Genomic DNA, 20488 nt, shown 5'->3' on the forward strand with positions numbered 1-20488 from the left:
TAATGAAATATATTTATAATTGCTGTTTAATGTTACTTCATAATATAATAAATACATTTATTGTTTTCCCAAAGTATTATATTTATTTATAACAATTTATTGAAAAATTAAACAGAAAGAATGTAATATAGAAATTATATAATAACATATAAAATTTGCCATGACTATTAACTTTATTCTATAATATGCTAATACGATATTATATATCAAATATTAAATTTTTTTTATTTATTTAGTATCACAGAATTTCAACTTTGTCTATATTTTATTTGTTTTATTATTATCAAATCATAATTAAATATAAAATATTTATTTGCAATATATTTTTAGGTAATAAATTCTATTGACCAGTAATAACCGGTTTGTTATATTATTAAATGAAATAATTTTTTTTTAAATTTAAACAAAAATATTTTTTATATCGAAAAAAATTGGAAAAAAGAAAATAAAATAGTTTTATTTTAAAAAGAATGTTATAAAATCATTATTATTATTGTTACAAATATAAAAAAAAATGTATGAAAGAACAAGTCAAAGGTTTGCAATTCATTTCAAAGCTGTCCTTGTATCCAGATGTTAAGTGCTTATTTCCTATTTCATTTCAAATGCAAAATATCTTTCAAGTATTAGTACAACTGTGAAGTGAGTCAAATCATTTAAAGAATAAGACAATATACAAATATTTTTAACTATTTTTATAAATTATACGCGATATTATAAATTATAATCGATTATAAATAATAATGTCAACGTTATAATGAATTTTATCAATTATCTCTACTGATAAGATAGATAACAGAAAATAAATTTTATATATTGGTTCACGAAATTATCAGTTATACGCTGATTTTCAAGCAATAACTATCATGGTTCGTGATCGAATGCCGGAATTACGTGCTGTTAGTATTTAATCATTATTCATTATTCAATAAATTCAAATTATCACTTATATCATGTCATTACAGTAAATAAAATACACATGAAATATTATATCAATAATAAAACCTATTATAGTAAATATTTAAAAATAATTTTATTTTTCATATGAAATTTGAATAATATTATTACTTTTCTGTTTGAAAAATGATATATAATGTAATGTTTTTTCCCTTTCTTATTTTTTTAGTATCAAAATAATAGCACTACATTTGGTAAAGGATTTTTACAAGATGTACATATCCAAATTTACCAAAATAAAAAATTGAAGGAAGTATTAGATAAAGTATGTATGTACATGAATATTTAATGTATGTATATGAATATTTAAGTCATCATCTAAATATCACAGACTTTTATATTAGCAATAGATATAAAATAATGTTAATATAGGTTGAAGGAATTCGAGATTTAATTCAACTTATTGCTGAAAATACTGCTATTGTAAGGAATTTACATAATAATGTTTTATCATATACTAATAAAGGTAAGATTGAAATACCAAATGTTGTGCTTATCTGATAATTAATAATTTATATATTTTAGATATACAAAAAGAATTGGAAAATCGAATGTATACTATTTCACAAACGTCATTTCGTATTCAACAAAAATTAAGAGGTAGGTATATTCTTTCTTATATTTCTATATACTGCATCATAAATAAAAATAAAAAACAAAAATAACTTGTTTTACGTATTCTAATCAGACTCACTATCATCTTGAATTTGAAAAATATTTCTTTTTCTCATTTTATGATCAATATTAGTTAATATATTTTCATTTTGAAAAAAACTAGAAAGTCTTCTAACTTTTGAAGCATGATTATCTATATCAAAATCAGAATGTTTAAATGATTTGGGTGTGCTTGTACTAGGACCAGGTTGAGAAGGTGAATATAAAATTGGATTTGAACATATTGGAGAATTATAACCATTTGAAATACTAATTGGTGAAAAAGAATTTACCGATGTACTTCTAGAATTTAACAATTCAGAAAGTGAAAGACGTTGCAATACAACTTTAGGATATAAATTACTTCTTATTAAATTTAAATTTTTGTTAGATGCATTCTGATTATTCATTTCTGATGGAGAGATCTCTTCTTCAGTAAAATTGTCATCATCAAATCTAATATCTTCTATTTGTCTGAAATATATTTATTTAATGAATAATAATAATATATACATTACTAAACAAACTTGTACATACTTTTTAAATTGTTCCACTTCTTTTTCCAGTTTAGGATATTCACTTAATATGTTTGCTAGTTGATCTTTGTTATATTCAGAATATGTTTTAATTAAAATTTTTTTTACATCATTTTCTAATGGTGATTTTAGAATAGACAATTTCATTCTAAGTTTTATTAAGATAGGTAATAGAACTTCTAAGCCATGTTTTTTTATTCCTTCAATAATAATGCTAATTGCATTAGAAGTTGAAGTAATTGTTTGGACTGTATATTCTTCACTTTCACCTTGATCATCATCATTTTGTTTGTTAAATGATGATGGACGTAAATGATTATTGCTTATTATATATAATGCATCTTTTAAAACACACGCTCCTTCTTCTTTTTTAATGTCAATTAAATCGACACAAGTCCCACCAAGTATTTGACTAGTTACTTTTACAAGTAATCTTATCTTTCCAGGAGGATCTAAATGATCCAACATAAAATCATAAATTGCCTTTCGTTTTTTTTCATTCTTTCTTCCAGGAAGTGTTAAAACTTTTTTTTCTTTTTCACAGAGTTTAAGATGATAAACTTTATGCTGAGATTGATAATTATTATAATGATATATACTCTGTAAAAATTGTTGTGATATTAAAGATTTATTTTTTGTTAAAAGACGTTCTTCTATAAGAAAAATGGTTAATTCACGTATCATTTCATCAGAATCTGATAACATTGTTAATATATGAAAAAAAAAAGGACCCTTAACTTTTATATAATCTTCCAAAAGTAATTGAATAAATATCACCATGATAGCTTCACGCACTTGTGGATTTGAATCCTTCATACTTACACACATATCTGGTAAATATGGTTCAACTAAAGCAGTGAATCTAATACAAATATCAGCTAAAGCTTTTGCAGCATTTATTCTTACAGGAATTTGGACGAGCGAATTTAAATTTATTTCTTGTCTCATTAATTTACCAAATATTGGGACTACTTCTTTTGCGATTTCACGATCTCTCATTGATTGTTGTCCTAGAATAATAACTGCTGAAGCTTGCAATTGTTCTATTTTTTTTATTATTTCTGGTAATATATCCCATTCTAATAATATTCCTTGCAAAATTCGTAATGTTAATGGTGAAATTTTGCAGCTACATAAAATTGCTGCATGTCCTAATGTAAACATAGCTTTTAAATAATTAGGTGCTGCCTCAATAGCTTGATCTTCACTTTCAAAAATTTTTGCAATTTCTATTTCTGAAAGTTTTATGAGGTTTAACATATTTGTTTCTAGCAAATTATTATTTTTATCAGGATTTAAATAATGAATTATATTATGTATAATATCTAAACAAATGCTAATTAATCCAAAATTAATTTTAAATTGTTGTAAGCATTCATATAAATAAATATGAAGGTGTTTTAAAATTTCATAGTTTAATGATTTCCAAGAATATCTTAAAGCTTGTAGAATTAAACTTGTGCAAAAATTATTTTCTGCAAAAATTTCTTGATAATTTGAAAAATATTTGTTCATATTTGGTAAATTGGTATTTTCAGCCAATGCAACTAAGAAGACCCAAGCTTCTACATTATTATTTGTTCCAATATGAGATTGTATATTGTTTATCATAGAATTGGTAATAACACCATTCTTAATCCATAGATTGCAAGCTTTTGATAAATGTTTTCTCATTTTCATTTTAATTATTGTATTTAAAATTTTCCATGGCAAATTATTGGCTGTGTCATCAATAGAAGTATTTTGTATTTTATTTAATAACAGACTTTGTAAATATTCTAGCACTTTTTCTTGTACCTTAATTTCAATGTCAAATATTTGTGGCATAACAGTTCGTACCCATTCATTTAAAAGTTGAGAATTATTTGGAAATTCTTGTAAAAGTTGAGATAAAACTTGTACAGCAAATCGTCGTACTATTAACACTGGATCTCTACATCTAAGACTTATTACAGATAAAACTTCATGTATCAAAGATGGAAACATTAAAATTAAATTTCTCAAGATTTGCAATGAGCTTCGTCGTACCATTGCTCTTTCATCTTCTAATCTTTCTATCAACATAATTATTAAGATATTTGAACTTGGTAATAAATCAATGTCCTTAAATAGAGAATCTTTTATGTCATGAAATGAAAGTAATTGTTTATTTATATTAGATTTTTTAAATATAGTTTGAAATATTTCTTTATCTATTTCATTATCAGATTCTGTAAATTCAGCAATTATTGCCATAGCTTTTCCTCTTACCATACATGAACAATCCATACATCTATTCAATATAATTGCAAAGAATATTCTTCTTATTTTGATTTTTAAACTATGAATTATATTGCAATTCATTAAAAAAGATTCAAGTAACAATTTCCCAATTATTTCTTGGGCAAATAATCTGAAAGGTATTTTTGAGTGATGTGATAATAGTATTAAATCCTTAAAGGCTTCTAATGCAGTATTTTGTTTACATATTCTAAAAAGTTTTACTAACACATTAGCTTGTCTTTGCCTAGCTTCAAATCGATCTGGACATGTTAGCATCATATGTTGTATTAATGTTAGAATTGCAGTCTTAGCTTCTTTTTCAAATTCATGTAATAAATTTTTTAAAAAATTTATGGTATGTTCACGTATATTTGTAATAAATTTTATTTGTGCATCCATATGACTACATAGTAAACGTGGTAATATATACTTTGCTATAAATGTTATAGTTATTTCAATAGGTCCATGCTTATTATTACATAATTCTTTTAATGCCATATAACCATTTTGTGGCAATGAAACATCCAAAGTACCTATTTGTTTATTAAAACATTGGATGACTGTGCAATCATCTTCTATCTTTGTAATTTCAACTAATCCATGAATAGTAATATCTAATGATTGCACATGATCTTTAAACCAAAATGATTTTATCATTACAATAAAGCTGCAAATAATAATATTTAAATTTTTTATAAGAATTTCTTTTTCATGAGGTGAAAGAATATCGATTTCATTTACTAATTCATCAGTAATATTTAAATCATTTATATATATTCTTTTATTACGTTTCTTAATAGAAGGTTGTAATTGTTCAGAACCCATTTTAAGTGTCTCTATAGCTTGTTGATACAAATTAGAATGAAATATATTAAATGCACTACTACCAGGAATGGTTAGAAGCACAAAATATAAATTAGTTGCATATAGACATGATTGTCTTATTTCTTCATTGGTTTCTTTGTTTTGACCAGTTTTTATTATATAACCCAATACAGCTAATAAAGCATGCACATTTATATTCATAGTAATTAATGTATTCCATGATATTTCAGAATAATAATTTTCAGAATTATTCTGATTTTTACCTTCTTCTAGCCAAGTTTGTATTACAGTACAAGATTCATGTAAAAGTAATCTCATGTCTTCACTCTCTAAAAACATGAGGTACTCATCAGGTGGTTCATTGTAAATCATAAATTCTCCATTCCACACAGATTGAATCCAGTCTTCATTTAAGTCACTAAATTTAAAATTATCGAATATTTTTAAAGATTCCATGGTAACAATTGTATTAAGTTTAAGTTATTTTTAAACGAAACTACAATTATTATCACATTTCATTAGCTTACAAATAAAAACATAACCTTAACTTATCACTTGATAAAGAAAAATTATAGCCTCAGGTTATCATTTTTTGAATACGTATCGATAACGATTTTAATGTTTTATTACGGTATAAACCAACAAAAAACTTTATTGAAAGTTTATCATAAAACATCTCGTAAGAGCTGTAAAAAATTGTATAAGAGATTTTGGCGTCCATTCGAAAGCGGGAAACTGACTGACCAATTGCATTCATTGAGAAATGCAACGTAAAATATTACCCTTTCAAACAAAAATATCAAACTCTAATGTTATAAAAATCTATTGATATTGATATTATATACTTGAGAATATTATGATGTTTTTTTTTAGGCCATTATCTTCGGATTTTTTTACTGAAAAAATCATTTTTTATGTCATATGATGTACAAAATGTAAATTATAAAAAATTAAAATGAATATAATATATAAAAATTAACTAATTATGATAAAAATTAATCAACAGTATATATTTAGTTTTATTTTGTTTTGATTTTTATAAATTGTTCAAATATTTCTATTTTATAGAAATGAGTAAAGAAGTTGTCCCCATTGATGATTTAACTATAACTAGTGCAAGAGAAGGACCAATACATATACGAATTAAAGCATTACAATATACAACAATGTTAAAATTATTTTCTCAAATTATGGAAGAATATAACAATTCAATGTTGAGATATAATGAAAAATGCCGTTTACTTTTACATCAACAAAAATTGTTAAGTATGTTTTTTTTTTAAAATTGAAAAATATATATATATATTTTTATTTAAATACTTTCATATTATTTTTATTCATTTTTTTAGTTAGAAAACACATTACAAGTGAAGAATTGGAAAAGCTACTTGATGTTCAAGAAAATAATATATTTGTTGATAATGTAAGAATCAAAAATCTCTTTATAATATTAATTTTTTTAAGATTAAAATAAATATAAATTTTGTATAAATAGATTTTAGAAGATAGTAAACTTGCAAAGCAACAATTATCTGATATTCAAAATAGACATAATGAAATAATAAAAATAGAAAAATCTCTTGCAGAAGTTAGAGATATGTTTACAGAAATGGCATTTCTTATTGAAAAACAAGTAAGTATAAAAAAAAAATATATAACTATAAAACTATAAAAAATATTATATAACTATAAAAAATATTATAAACTATAATATAAAAACAAATTTTAAATATAGTATATAATAATTTTTATTTTATTTATAGGGAGAACAAATAAACAATGTGGAATATTTTGCTGGAAAAACAGCAGATAATATTGATTCTGGTCGTATTGATCTTAAAAAAGCAGAAAAAAAGAATCAAAGATATAGAAAGGTATATAGCAATATTTGTATCAATAATATTGTATCATTTAATAAATAATTATCTTTTTTTAGAGAAAAATTAAACTTGGTATAATAATTAGTATAATAATAATCATTTTCTTGATAATCATCATCCTTTTATAGAAAAAGAAATAAAACTTTAATTTTAAAAAGAGAATAAAAAATTTATTCTATAATATTTAAGATATTTATTATTTAAATAATAGAAACTTAGAAAAAAAAATTATATATAATTGTATATAATTAATTTTTATCATGTCAAATTAAACATTATAAAACTTCTTATATAAAAAAATATTAAAAATAAAAATGTATTACTTTTTACTATTAAATACATAATTTTCAAAGTAATTAACAAGACCTTTTGCACTAGGCCTAACTTTATAATCTGAAGTAGTGCATGCAAAAAATACTTCAAGTACTTTTTCATATTCTTTTCCTAGATTAATAGCAGGTAATGAAGGACGAGTACCTGTGATTATTAAGGTATTATATCTGATGTAGTAATTTTTAAAAATTACTTCATTTTATTGAACATTATTATTCAAACACTTACCATATTTCGTATTGACTATTTTATTAAGAAAACTATTGCTGTCATCCATATTGGTGTCATATTCATTTGTTATATTCATTTTCATTTCTAACATTGAATCATCTAGATAAGAATCATCCATTTCTGAGGATTCTATGTGAGGTGCTGACAAAGCTATCATTTCCCAAACTACAAGACCACATGCCCAAATGTCTGCTTTATTTGTAACAGGACCATCTTCTAAAATATCAAAATTGTAATTAATTATATTATAAACTTTATGTAATAATATTATAATAGATATAAGATATTAATCAACCAAATATTATTTCTGGAGCACTCCAACATTCAGTTCCTACATAGTTGAAATTTCCATTTGAAGTATCTACTTCTAAAGTCTCTGTGAGTGGTAAAGATACTCCAAAATCACATAGTTTAACTATTTTATAATCTGAAGAGATTAATACATTATAACTTTTTATATCACCATGCAAAATATAAGCAACATGATGCAAATATTCTAATCCTTTTGCAATCTCATACATTATTTTCAAAATATCATTAGCAGGAAATGGATCATCATCAATATCAAGTTTTTGTTCTATTCTGTCACCTAATAAAATTATATTAGCATAAGAATTGATAAATTTTTTATGCAATTTATTATAATTATTAATAACTAGATATTTTTCTTACCTAAAGAAGCATCTAATTTTTCCATTGCCAAACATGGTTCACCATTTGGAAGTTTACTAAAAGCTCGAAAACCAATAATATTTGGATGATTTAATTTACGAAGTATTTCCGCTTCAAATTGAATACGTTCATTATATTTTTTATCTTTTACAATTTTGGAATTACGTTTTTTTATTGCCCATGGTGAACGAATAAAACCGACTTTTGGTGATCGTTCCAAACTAAATACAGTAACTCCTATTAACATATATTAAAACAATATTAATGCTCAATAACAATAACTTTAAATATTTATATTTCTTTACCACATCCATAACCTATTTGTTGTAAAAACGGTGAGGCTGGTATTTTAATAGGTGTTTGCAATTCTGGATTATCTTCTACTCTACTCCTACACTTTTTTATTATTGGTGTTTTAAATTCAGCCATATTATTAACATATAAGAAAATTATTTAAATTCAACAAAATTCGTTTTTTCTAATTTGTCCGTTGAGTTTTAAATTTTCTCGATATTGACGTTTAAATAATACCAACTTTATATATATGTTAAAATATTAAGATAGAAAGAAAAATAATGATACATCAAGCTATTTTTCATAATTGAATTCTTTCTTAATATTTTTTATACTATTTTTAATATTTACGAATTATTTAAAAAAGCAGTAATTCAAGATTTATAATATTTCATATTTATATGTTAAATTATTGTTATTGGTAACCATGAAAGAAACATTTTAAAAAAAGGTAACAAATATTTATCTATTTTAAATATATAATTAGATATAGTTACAAAAAAATAACAAAAAATATAATTAGAAATAATATATATTATTATATATTATAAATTATTATGCATTTTTCTAAAAAGCAATATATAAAAATAACCAAATATTGAGTTATATTTTTTATGTTTGTCTATTTCCTTGCGATTTAATGAAATTATTATGGAATACATCCAACAAAAAAAAATAGAAAGTTCATTATACTATTCATTACTTGTTTATGTCATTATTTATTAAAAATTATAGTAAAATAATAAAATTAAATCCTTTCTTGTTTTGTCGTGTACACGCATTATACATGTTTCGATAATAGTTTGATATATATATGCCATACATAAATCATATTATTATTGATATATTAATTGATTTTAAATAACATAATTAATTTTATTAAATCACAAGAAAGAAAGTATAGAGTGTCATTTCAGCATTGGATTGATATTTAATTAAAATTATTTCTATATGGAAAGAATAAATATAATATGCATGCTATTTTTTTTTAATAAATTTTATTTTTAATAGGCATTTAAAATTATTTAAGATTTTATAAATTTAAAATATTAATCTTTTAACACAGTTATATTTAAATGATTTACTGTAATTATTCTGTTACAATAATTGTTATCAAATTTTTTTCAAGTCTCAATGCTATTAAATCAGAATATAAATTTTTTTTTAAATTGAAAGAAATATAAGAAATAATATAAGAACAACAAATACAATATTATTTACTATTATTATTACTATAATAAATAATCAAAATGTAAATGACAAAGAATGCAAAATCACATGTATTTATAATTATAAAAATATTTTATAAAAATATTGATCAAAATATATTTAATAATAATTTCTTTCTTTTGTTGTAATGATTGCTACAAAATTTCTTTTAACAATAAATCATATTTTTTTTGTCAAATATGATTCACAGCAATTCGTTTGAATGTAATATTATTATGCGCCATGTTCAGAATATCAGTAACGGCAATAATGACGCATGCGCATCAATTCATAATGCTAGTTGCATCTTTAACAAAAAAGTGAAAAGTACATCTTATTCCATCGGATTTATAGATAGATCATCGATCTTCAAGTGTTAACGAAACTAATTAAAATCTATCTATGAAAAAAATAATTTTAAAAATATTCTCATTTTAAATATATACACTGATTGAAGTGTTTTTAAGTGTTTTTAATGGAATGAAACAAAAAATTGAGTTAAATGATAGTTCAAAATGAAGTTTATATAACGTATTTTTTCTGAATAAATATTCTTTAAAATATTCTCTAAAATATTCTCAAAATTTTTTTATTTATATATATATTCGATAAAGTATCGAAAATAAAGAATTTCGATGGAGAACTTCGAACTCAATACATCAAGAATTTTTTCGATATATATAAATATATGTGTACGTATGTAATTTTTCAATATATATGTATATACATATCTTTTTATTTAATTTTTTGAAGTTAGTATTGTTAATTACTATATTTAATAAAAATAAAGACTAAAAAAAATATATTTTTTTCAAAAAATTTTCTATGCACAAATTGTTTTTGATACTTTAAAACATTAATAGTAAAATGATTTATAAATGATTTATAATGATATAAAATTTTTTTTCTTTTATTAAATTTTCTTAATGAAGAATTTAAAATTAATGATTTATTTTAAAGAAAAAAATAAAATAGAAAATTTTATTTTTCTTTTTAATATCTTTCCAATATTTTGACTTTTAATCAAAAATATTTCTAAGTTTTAAAATTCAGAATATTTCTATTAAATTAACAATCTTTCTTCAATTTGATCTTATCTTATTCATAAATTTTTAAATATATATAAAAAGAATTAAAAAATTTCTAATAATTTTTATTCATTATTAGATTTTGAAAATATATAATTTTAAATAATACATTTTATACCATTAAAATATCTTCCGGGTATGATAAAAATTAGTATCCATATATAATACTTTATCAAGTTTAATTCCATAGTTTTGCATTTTCGTTAGTCGCACGAATAGATGCTCTATCGACTGTAAGGAATGCTTCTATGGTGCTTTCTGCTTGAAATAATTGCTCATTTTTTTGGAATATCGATAAAAATCTAAAGCTCATGATAAAATGATAATTATTATCTAAGATTGTATTTAAAAATATAAATTTTTCTTTTTTTATCATTTAATTATTGATTTTTATATATCAAACTTTCATGTGTTATATGAGATTTCTTTTTTACTATGTTAATTTTTCAATTTTTCAAATTGTCACGGAATTCTTTTATGGAACAATACTTGAAAATCTATAATGTGCAAATTTTATCAAAATTATTAAATATATCATATTAAAAATTTATTTTCATAAGATAATATCTGAACGTGTATGCTTAAGAATTATCTAAATATTTGAAAAAAAAAAACAAGCAAAATTTATCCGATATCAGAATCATAATGATATAAAAGCTCATGAATAATATCATCTTAAATAAAAATAATCGATTAATTTTAAGTTTTACAGCTAAAAATAAATTTGTATGATGTTAAGTTTTATTTGTCAAAAAATCTATATTATATTATATAAAATTCAAACATAGAAATATTGTATAAAATTCATGATAAAATTTTGTTTGAAAATTAAAAGAAACAATAGAAGATAAATTTTATTTAAAATTTCTATTTCACATTAACTTATTTAGTAATATAGTAGAATTCATCTATCTTAGCTAAATATTTTAATTATTCATATTATCGATATAATATATTTTATTATTTTAATAGAAATAAAAAAATTATTAATCGAACGAGAATTATATTTTTTATTAAATTAATTAATATTTTTAATCAAATTAATTTATAAAAAGGCACTGGAATATAATTATAATGTACAGTAAATATATTTTATTACATTATAACAATAAGTTAACCTTTATAAGAGCATGCGCAATATTGACTTTTTATAGAAAATATAGTAGCAAATTCATCAGGGATAAATCTCGCAGAATTTGTGCACCCGTTGTGTTTTACTCAAGTGTTCATTAATAAGAATTCTATAATTACATCTATGTACAAGTGAGATAAAAAAATCTTTAACATATTAATAAATATTAGTAGATTTTAATTTACTATATACATAATATAATTTTTAAATTGTGCTTTTTTACTAATTTTAAAATATCTACTATGTTAACAGGAATACTTAGAGGGTATGTTATAAAAGACAATATACTTATTTTATAAATAAGTACAATAATAATAATAAAATATTGAAAATTTTCATAAATTTAAAAAATTTATCAATTTTTTAAAATTCATATTTTAATTAAATTTATATTTTAAATATACTACATTATTTTGCTATTTTTAAATACATTTATATATTATATTTTATAGAACCCTTTTATGTTGTGACAATGAAAATTTTACCTGGAATAATGTAATTAACATAAACAGACATGCTTTTAATGAGACTACGTCTTTATTACACATCGTTTATAGAATAATAATCCCTGCAATTATAATTAGCGGCATTTTTGGTAATATTTTAATATTTCTGGTGTTATCCACTCCGATGTTTCGAGGAATTGCATACTTATATCTTCGAGGATTAACATCAGCACACATCGGTGTTCTTTTATGTTGGATACCTATATGTATGTATCATAATAGAATTATTAAAAAATATGTAAATAAAAAAATTCTAAATTAATTCCAATAAAAGTATATGATTTCAGTTATTAGATTAGGATTCGGAATGAAAAATAATTATCCATCCGTTTTTTATCATGCTCATTTGGAACTGGTTGCTGTAAACACCTTTGCTATAGCTAGCATTTTAATTATGACCAGCGTAATCGTCGATCGATATATCTTTATTTTTTTCCCGACTCGTATTCGTAGCAGGAATACACGCAAGAATATTCGTTCCTTCATTCTATGTTCTTTCATTCTTGGATTTGCGGTATTAAAATAATATTTTTTATTTTTTCTTAGAAAAAAATAATCATTGTATATATCAAAAATCCAATTTTATTTAAAATCATTTTATAGGTAAGCGCTCCCTTAACAGGAATGAGAACAGTATATGAACAACAAGAAGATACTGGGACAATTTTTACATTACGTGAAAATATATCCATTACACAAAGTATTTTGTGGAATGTATATATTTGGATGATGGAAATTATATTACGACTTTGTCCAACTATAATTCTTCTTTTGCTAAATAGTTTTGTTATCAAGAGATTTTTACAACTTAATGCTAAAAAAAGAGAATTTCAATCAGTTTCTGAAAAATTTCGCAATCCAAATATTCCTGAAACATCTTTATTAACTCGCAATCGAGGATACAGGTAGTGTAAAAACAAAGACAAAAATAAAAACAAAAAATAAAATTTTCATAAATGAAATATTAATTTGAAATATCGTGCAAAAAAATTTTTTTTTATTTAAAAAAAAATTTTGTTTTATTAATAAAATGCATAATATTTATAGAATACTTATATTTTTTTTTTTTTTTTTAGAGAAGAACAGCATTTAGCAATATTAATGGCGATAATGGCAATATGTTTTATAATAACAATGATTCCTTCAATATTGCTTGAATTTTTATATCATGATTACGAAAATATGAATGATGATTGCCTTTTATTTCGAGCATTTGCTGCTGTTACAGAACTTTGTAACTTTGCTGCCCATATTATCATATATTTTTCATGTAGTAAAGAATTTCGAAAAGAATTTCTCAAAATTCTTCAGGTAGATAAAAATTTTATTAAAATATACTAATAATTAAATAAAAAATATTTTAAATTAAATTTTCTAATTTTAAAAATTTAAAATAAAGAATAGATGCAGAAAAAATGTTATAGAAGAAGATTCTGATCGACCAATAGGGGAAATTGAAGATTATAGTCGGCATGGTACAACAGTTCGATTAACACCTGAACAAACAAAATTAAATTCTCCAGCTTCTATGAGTAAATTGAATCCAATGGAAGAAGATAAAGAATCCGAAATATTAAATGCCGCTGATGTCTAAGAATTATATTATATATATTTTATATAGATATTACATAATATTCATTTATTTAAATTATAAAATATATTATAATGAAAAATATATGATAAACATATAATGAAATATTATTTTATTTTGTCATGTGGAAATTATTACATAATAAAAATTATATTTCGTGAAAATATTTTCGAAACTAATATTTACCTCAAAAATATTAATTAATTTTATTTATTATTAAAAATAAATTATATTTTTTTATTTTTTATTGGATAATAAAATCCTACAAAAGATAAAAAATATATATCTATTTTTGAACTTTAAATATTAGGGATTTTAGAGTTTCTCAATCTTTAATAAAGAAAATAAATTTTAATTAATTAAATGTAAGACCAGTTAAATATAAATTATTTTTAATATAAATTGCAAAGAACATAAGAAATAATCTTATTTTTTTAACGCCGGTTTTTTGCAAAATATTTCAGAATATATGAAATCACGAGAAATCTGAAATCATAATATGTCACATCTATTCTATATCTTATCTGTGCTTGTATGCTATTTGTATGTATAAGCATATAAATATTATATCTATGGTATGATATTAGTAAAATATTTGTAGTGCAATTATTTAATTATACTTATATTAAATTTACTAATTATTATAATAATGATACTAGATGGCACTAGTAATCACGAATATACAAATTATCAAAAAAAATAATACATAACCTAAACTGTCAAATTATACATAGATCGCTTCGATATTATAAGTATTTTTTATTATAAGTATTTTTTACACGAAGTTTTAACTCAATAGTTTTTTCCTCGATGTAGTTCATTGTGTAAATAGTTGGGTATGCTTAAACATATATGAGCATTTACTTCATATAACATATAATTTAATATAATTTATATTTTTTCATATAAAATTTTAATATTTATAAAATTGATTAAATAATTATTATATTTTTGCTTTTTTTACAGTTAGTCCTTAATTATGTGTGAATTACCACCAGAATTAATTATTAAACCATTAGCTCTTATTGGCTTAAGTGGTTTAAATATTGTCAATCCTATACATCGGTCAATTTGGGATGCATTCAGTAATAATCGAAGATTAGAAAGTTCTGCCATACAATTTAAATTACTTACTCCTACTCATGAATTTCCTACAGTAAAACCCAAGGTTTTTTATTATATAATTATAAAATATAACTTATGTATATTATTATTGAATTGTTAAATTATTATTATTGATATATTTTAGAGAAATTCATATGAATATTATAAACCTAAAGGAATATTAAAACGTAATTGGATGAACAAATATCTTAATGAAATTCCAGCTGTAGTTGTTGTATTTTATAATTTAGATTGGAATGATCCACAATGGAATGAGAAAAAAATGGAATGTGCTTCTAAAGTACAATCTCTCAGGTATTTCTTATATATCATATATTATTATCATAAATATTATGTATTTAGAAGAAATATAATTAATATTTTTAATTATTTACTCTTTTAGAAATGCTTTGGATGGAAGAACTACAAAAATAGCTGTAGTACTTATACAGCAATGTACACAACCTCCACCAGGATCTGAAAATGCTATTGCAACTGAACGTGCTACAGCTGTGTGTGGAGCATGTGAACTATCTCCAAAATTATTATATATTTTACCACATGGAAATCATTTATTGGGATACATTTCTAGGTAATTAATAAATTGTAAATTCTTGATTATTATATATGTATATATTATATATTGATTATATATATTGATTATATATATTTATATATTATAGATTGGAAAGTGCTTTATATGATCTAGCACAAAACTTTTATCATCATGAATATCGTATTGTCAAAGGACATAGAGATCAACTTAATAAAACTGTGCAAAAAAATACATATAAACATTTATTTGTACGCCATCAATTTAAAATGGCATTTTTAAATGAATTGAAACAAGATCAAAATTTAGCTCAGAAGTAAGTATAATAAAATTAAAAAAAAATTGAGCACAAATAAAATGCACAAAATTTATTTTATAGGCATTATACTCAAGCATATAATCATTTATTAGAAATACAAATAACAGACACAAATGTAATGGAAATTACAACTATTGCTTCTTTTATAAATTATAAATTATGTAAAATAATGTTCAACTTAAATGTTCCTAAAGATGCTATATCACAATTTAGACTTCATACTGACAGGTCAGAAATATTCATAATAAATTTCATAATAAAATAAGGATATAATAATTATAATATATAATTATAATAATTATAATATTATTTATAATATATATAAATATAATTAATATATAAATATAATTAAATTGGTAATGCAGATTTAAATTATGGACTGGTCCAAAGGAACTTATATTTGAACATCATGCTTGGATGTGTAGTCAATTTTCCACATTTGCAGAATTATTTGATGATGCTATTCGACAAGGACTTCCTGCTGTTCAAACTCAGCATCCTGGATATTATTTTCAATCAGCAGCTCATCATGCAGGTTTAAGGCAAGCAGCTTGCAAAGAACTTTGTCAGGTATACATAGATTGGAATATTTAATAAATAATATTTTTATACAAAATTTTTATTATAAATATATGTCATTTTAGAATGTAAATAGCTATCCAGAACCTGATCCATTAGCAGGAGAAGAAAAACTTGAATTCTATGGACAGCGACCATGGCGTCCTGGAAAATTAAGTGCAGAACCTGCAGATTCTATGAAAGAAGTACTTGCTATACAGGCTTTGCAGTATAAAGAAAAATATACAGTTAATCATTCAGTAAGAATAAATTCATTTTTATTTAAAAGATTTTTTTATTTAAAAATTTTTATTTATTTTTATCAATTTCATATAAATAAAAATTATTCTAATATAAAATTACTATATTTTCTAATATATAATTATTATATTATTTTCAGAATATAATTATTGGTTTATTGGGTAATGCAATTTCACAATTTAAAGTATATAGATGTCCACGAATGAGAAGAGTATTAGGTAAAATATATTTAATTAAAATAAATAATATGTAAACTTTGTTTAATAATATACATAATAATTGTTTTAGTTGTACAAATGGCTGAAGAATATTATAATTGTAAGGATTATGGAAAAGTTCTAACGTAAGTCAAAAGAATATTAATATATATATGTATATAAATTTATTGTAAAGCAAAAATAATACAAAAAAATTTTGTATTATTCATTAGTCCAAAGTTTGACTCTAACATTATTTTTATCTAGACATATTTCATTACTTAACATCAAAATCATAAAATTTGATTGGCCAGATTATTGATGCACATGTTATGGGAATATCACGGTGAACGGTGGCCTGTCTTAATCACAAATATCTTAAAAAATGCTTTGCGTGCGGCATATCTTTCCACGAATATTCAAGACTACATCACCTTGGCATTTGAAGCTTTGGGACCTTCTACTACATTTTCGGAGGATTATAAAATTTCTATCTATAATAATATTATTAATATTCTTCATGTGAGTAATTTTATACAATATAATCTTAATTTTATATAAATATTTGTAATTAATTAATTATACAGAATATGAAATTATAGAAAAAATCACCAACTCCGGATTCTGATTTACCCGATGATGTGAAATATCCCGCAGTAGAAAAATGGATAATCGAACTTAATCAATCAGAACCACTTGTTTTTACAATTGATGATAATAACATGAGTTCGTTTATAGAAGTTAAAGCAAGGTTTTTGCAACCAAAGTATGCAGTCAATTCTATGGTTAGTGTGGAAGTCATTATTAGGTAATTTTATAAGCTTACATTATTTTTATATATATATATGTATAATATATATTTATATGTATATGAAAAAAAGACAATTTCTAATAAAATTTATATTTTGTTTAGAAATTCATATAGTAATACCATTGAATTTTCTAAAATATCAATAACAATTAATAATCCAGGATATAATGAAGAATTTATTATTAATGATACTAAACATAGTAATCTTATTTTTCATGGGAAAGAAATGAAAAAATTTCTTCATCAATTTCAAGCTCCACAAAAAAATGATAGTAATGAAATGCGCATTACTACAATTTCATTGTACATGGGTAATGATGAAAGTTGCTGCATTATTTTGAGATTTTCTGCTCTAGGAAGAGAAACAAATTTTTTAAGCCGATTATATCCTGAAATACAACAACTTCGGTATGTTTAAAATAAAGCATTTTTATTTATATTTTTATGCAAAAAAACTGATGCATTTTATATTTATAATAGTAGAGGAGAATTCGAAACAATACAACCATTAGTCAGTGCCGAAATAAAACAGGAAGAATCTAGTCTAAGTATAAGTGCAGAATCAAATAATCCGGCGCTTTTAGGAGAATGGCTACCTATTAATATATCTATTACTGCTAATGAAGAAATATCATCAGCAATTTTAAATGTATTACTTGTATCTGATGGAACAAATGAACAATCAAGTATGTAATTATTAAAAAAATATTTAAATATTAAAAAAATATTTATTAATTATGATTTCATTAAATTATAGCGGAATTAAGCTTAACAATGAATAATAAACAATCAGTAATATCGATATCCATTAATAATTTGGGAAATAATTGCGTTACTCGTCAAACTGTATATTTAAGAGCTCACAAAGTTGGTGATCGAGATATACATATAAAGGTATATATTATTTTAATTAATCTTTTTAATCTTTATGTAATAAAATAATGCATACATATATAATTTTATTATAACAGGTAGAATATTCAAGATCTAAACAAATTAAAGGATTTAAAGAATTAATATATTCATTGTCAGTTACAAAACCATTTGAAATATCAACATTATTTTATACATCACTTTTTGAACCATTAACAAAAGGTTTTATTTATGAACCATTTATAATTATGCCTCATATTTCTTGTATCTCTCCATGGCCTATATATATTATAAATACTTCTATAGAATTGGTAAATAATATCTTTATTAATTATTATTTTTTATTCATGATATATAATTATATATTATTTATAGGGAGATTCAATAGAAAGAGAGAGTGAAGATCAATCAGTATCTGTTTTGGCCGGTATTACATTATCTGAAAATGAAACAAGTACAGATGCATATTATTTGATACCAAAAGTGAGTGGTGAACAACCTATCAGTACAGGTGTTTATACCATTAGATGGAAACGGTAAACAAAATTATATTATTTTTATTATTAAAATTGTTAAAATGATTAAATAGTTTAATATTAATATTTTTTATTTTAGTGCAAATGATGATAATGCATTAGAAACTAGTAGTAGTGTTACTTTATCTCCGTTAGGAATTGAAGATGCAGTAATTGGTTTAGAAGCTAAATTACCTGCTCATGGTTGGGTTCGTACACCGTTACTAATATCGTATTTTATAAAAAATCATTCCGATCAAATGATTACGTTACGATTAACTATGGAAGCTAGTGATGCTTTTATGTTTGCTGGACAAAAACAAGTAATTATTTATCTTAAATCTTTAAAATTTATAATATGATAATAAACTTCATTAATTGATAATTTAATAAATAATTAATTAATTAATTTAATTTATATTTTTCAATTTTAGATTGATATTTATATACTTCCAAAAAATGAAAGAAAAGTTGAATGGATTTTACGACCATTGGTGGCAGGTTTTGTACAACTTCCAACATTATCATTAACAATTCCTGATGGTAATAATTTTATTAATTAATGTATTTTTAATTACATGTTAATCAAATTTAATTACATTTATATATAGATGAATACAAATTAAGTAAAACGCGACTTTTGGAAATGGTAGAGAGATCAATACCAAGTCATATATATATCCTTGTAAGTATTATAATTTTATTGAAATTTGCATATACAAAATTAAAATTTGAATATTTTTTTTTATTTATAGCCAACTTCACAAACTATAGAAGAATAAATAAAATATCAAATGTAGTGAGAAGATAGGTAATAGAGAAAAAAGAAATTTTGTTCTTTTATCATAATACATTGAGCCACAGATACATTATCTATACATTCTTAAATATAAAAAAAATTCGTATTTAAAATTATAAATACTAATTTGTTAAATATAATTTATTTAAGTTACTTTAAAGTGTAATAAACAAAAGTTCCTTATCCTTAAATATATATTTAATTTATTTATTGTATGTTAGTTTAGTTTAGTTGTTTAGTTGTAGTTTAGATATTTATTGATGCGGGAAGCGGATATCGATTATATTACCATACCTATATTTCTATAGAAACCACATTTATGCAACCA

General features: G+C 22.3%; 5 protein-coding genes across 14 annotated transcripts; 3 read left to right on the forward strand and 2 right to left on the reverse strand.

Annotated features, from left to right (window-relative positions):
* The first annotated feature begins 443 nt into the window (after nucleotides 1-443).
* On the forward strand, nucleotides 444-7242 carry LOC726584 (syntaxin-1A). Its single transcript, XM_006560894.3, has 9 exons — nucleotides 444-899; nucleotides 1127-1222; nucleotides 1330-1423; nucleotides 1483-1557; nucleotides 6303-6500; nucleotides 6584-6657; nucleotides 6730-6867; nucleotides 6998-7108; nucleotides 7171-7242. Exons 1-9 carry the CDS (start codon nucleotides 867-869, stop codon nucleotides 7240-7242), a joined length of 891 nt encoding a protein of 296 aa, XP_006560957.3. The 5' UTR covers nucleotides 444-866.
* On the reverse strand, nucleotides 1542-5784 carry LOC100578339 (condensin-2 complex subunit D3). Of its 3 annotated transcripts, none has more exons than XM_026439454.1 (3): nucleotides 5198-5222; nucleotides 2149-5076; nucleotides 1542-2085 (listed from the first exon to the last, which is right to left on the reverse strand). In XM_026439454.1, exons 2-3 carry the CDS (start codon nucleotides 5064-5066, stop codon nucleotides 1638-1640), a joined length of 3366 nt encoding a protein of 1121 aa, XP_026295239.1. In that variant the 5' UTR covers nucleotides 5067-5076; nucleotides 5198-5222; the 3' UTR covers nucleotides 1542-1637. The 3 variants fall into 3 exon arrangements, with proteins under 3 accessions (XP_026295239.1, XP_026295238.1, XP_003249782.1); XM_026439453.1 differs by lacking the exon at nucleotides 5198-5222 and adding an exon at nucleotides 5498-5689 and having other exon boundaries at nucleotides 1563-2085; XM_003249734.4 differs by having other exon boundaries at nucleotides 1563-2085; nucleotides 2149-5784.
* On the reverse strand, nucleotides 5689-8854 carry LOC551365 (lymphokine-activated killer T-cell-originated protein kinase). Of its 2 annotated transcripts, XM_623762.6 has the most exons (6): nucleotides 8656-8854; nucleotides 8351-8587; nucleotides 7974-8267; nucleotides 7676-7894; nucleotides 7438-7591; nucleotides 6107-6130 (listed from the first exon to the last, which is right to left on the reverse strand). In XM_623762.6, exons 1-6 carry the CDS (start codon nucleotides 8777-8779, stop codon nucleotides 6112-6114), a joined length of 1047 nt encoding a protein of 348 aa, XP_623765.3. In that variant the 5' UTR covers nucleotides 8780-8854; the 3' UTR covers nucleotides 6107-6111. The 2 variants fall into 2 exon arrangements, with proteins under 2 accessions (XP_006560959.1, XP_623765.3); XM_006560896.3 differs by lacking the exon at nucleotides 7438-7591 and having other exon boundaries at nucleotides 5689-6130.
* Nucleotides 8855-10079: 1225 nt separating this feature from the next.
* LOC100578296 (probable G-protein coupled receptor B0563.6) lies at nucleotides 10080-14334 on the forward strand. Of its 4 annotated transcripts, XM_026439871.1 has the most exons (7): nucleotides 11996-12204; nucleotides 12326-12338; nucleotides 12526-12785; nucleotides 12867-13093; nucleotides 13183-13484; nucleotides 13656-13890; nucleotides 13979-14334. In XM_026439871.1, the coding sequence occupies exons 3-7, from the start codon at nucleotides 12704-12706 to the stop codon at nucleotides 14171-14173; spliced, it is 1041 nt and encodes a 346-aa protein (XP_026295656.1). In that variant the 5' UTR covers nucleotides 11996-12204; nucleotides 12326-12338; nucleotides 12526-12703; the 3' UTR covers nucleotides 14174-14334. The 4 variants fall into 4 exon arrangements, with proteins under 4 accessions (XP_016766754.1, XP_006560949.1, XP_026295656.1 ...); XM_016911265.2 differs by lacking the exons at nucleotides 11996-12204; nucleotides 12326-12338 and adding an exon at nucleotides 10080-10545; XM_006560886.3 differs by having other exon boundaries at nucleotides 11993-12338; nucleotides 13984-14149.
* A 312-nt stretch (nucleotides 14335-14646) lies between these two features.
* On the forward strand, nucleotides 14647-20313 carry LOC726633 (trafficking protein particle complex subunit 11). 4 transcript variants are annotated; one of them, XM_026439869.1, is made up of 21 exons: nucleotides 14647-14745; nucleotides 15137-15338; nucleotides 15420-15589; nucleotides 15678-15866; nucleotides 15958-16143; nucleotides 16207-16374; nucleotides 16512-16716; nucleotides 16791-16964; nucleotides 17105-17183; nucleotides 17254-17308; nucleotides 17477-17684; nucleotides 17765-17970; nucleotides 18076-18381; nucleotides 18454-18659; nucleotides 18731-18867; nucleotides 18945-19157; nucleotides 19222-19382; nucleotides 19462-19684; nucleotides 19796-19904; nucleotides 19973-20046; nucleotides 20117-20143. In XM_026439869.1, exons 2-21 carry the CDS (start codon nucleotides 15150-15152, stop codon nucleotides 20141-20143), a joined length of 3285 nt encoding a protein of 1094 aa, XP_026295654.1. In that variant the 5' UTR covers nucleotides 14647-14745; nucleotides 15137-15149. The 4 variants fall into 4 exon arrangements, with proteins under 4 accessions (XP_026295654.1, XP_026295655.1, XP_026295653.1 ...); XM_026439870.1 differs by lacking the exon at nucleotides 14647-14745 and adding an exon at nucleotides 14848-15006 and having other exon boundaries at nucleotides 18457-18659; nucleotides 20117-20313; XM_026439868.1 differs by lacking the exon at nucleotides 14647-14745 and adding an exon at nucleotides 14848-15006.
* Nucleotides 20314-20488: the final 175 nt, after the last annotated feature.

Source organism: Apis mellifera, linkage group LG3 (assembly GCF_003254395.2).
Source record: "Apis mellifera strain DH4 linkage group LG3, Amel_HAv3.1, whole genome shotgun sequence".
NCBI classification, from domain to species: domain Eukaryota; kingdom Metazoa; phylum Arthropoda; class Insecta; order Hymenoptera; family Apidae; genus Apis; species Apis mellifera.

What these genes read in the sequence shown, in the direction of transcription:
- LOC726584 (XM_006560894.3), top strand. Translation starts at nt 867, where the DNA reads ATGGTTCGTGATCGAATGCCGGAATTACGTGCT. An exon ending in TGAAGGAAGTATTAGATAAA is followed by an intron (nt 1,223 to 1,329) that starts GTATGTATGTAC and finishes ATGTTAATATAG; the next exon opens with GTTGAAGGAATTCGAGATTT. An exon ending in AGAATCAAAGATATAGAAAG is followed by an intron (nt 7,109 to 7,170) that starts GTATATAGCAAT and finishes ATCTTTTTTTAG; the next exon opens with AGAAAAATTAAACTTGGTAT.
- LOC100578296 (XM_006560885.3), top strand. Translation starts at nt 12,316, where the DNA reads ATGTTAACAGGAATACTTAGAGG. An exon ending in CTTTCATTCTTGGATTTGCG is followed by an intron (nt 13,094 to 13,182) that starts GTATTAAAATAA and finishes ATCATTTTATAG; the next exon opens with GTAAGCGCTCCCTTAACAGG. An exon ending in AATTTCTCAAAATTCTTCAG is followed by an intron (nt 13,891 to 13,978) that starts GTAGATAAAAAT and finishes TTTAAAATAAAG; the next exon opens with AATAGATGCAGAAAAAATGT.
- LOC726633 (XM_026439869.1), top strand. Translation starts at nt 15,150, where the DNA reads ATGTGTGAATTACCACCAGAATTAATTATTAAACCATTAGCTCTTATT. An exon ending in ACGAATGAGAAGAGTATTAG is followed by an intron (nt 17,184 to 17,253) that starts GTAAAATATATT and finishes TAATTGTTTTAG; the next exon opens with TTGTACAAATGGCTGAAGAA. An exon ending in ATCGAGATATACATATAAAG is followed by an intron (nt 18,868 to 18,944) that starts GTATATATTATT and finishes TTATTATAACAG; the next exon opens with GTAGAATATTCAAGATCTAA.
- LOC100578339 (XM_003249734.4), bottom strand. Translation starts at nt 5,690, where the DNA reads ATGGAATCTTTAAAAATATTCGATAATTTTAAATTTAGTGACTTAAAT. An exon ending in GAAGTGGAACAATTTAAAAA is followed by an intron (nt 2,086 to 2,148) that starts GTATGTACAAGT and finishes AATATATTTCAG; the next exon opens with ACAAATAGAAGATATTAGAT.
- LOC551365 (XM_623762.6), bottom strand. Translation starts at nt 8,779, where the DNA reads ATGGCTGAATTTAAAACACCAATAATAAAAAAGTGTAGGAGTAGAGTA. An exon ending in ACAAATAGGTTATGGATGTG is followed by an intron (nt 8,588 to 8,655) that starts GTAAAGAAATAT and finishes ATATGTTAATAG; the next exon opens with GAGTTACTGTATTTAGTTTG. An exon ending in TGCTCCAGAAATAATATTTG is followed by an intron (nt 7,895 to 7,973) that starts GTTGATTAATAT and finishes TTGATATTTTAG; the next exon opens with AAGATGGTCCTGTTACAAAT.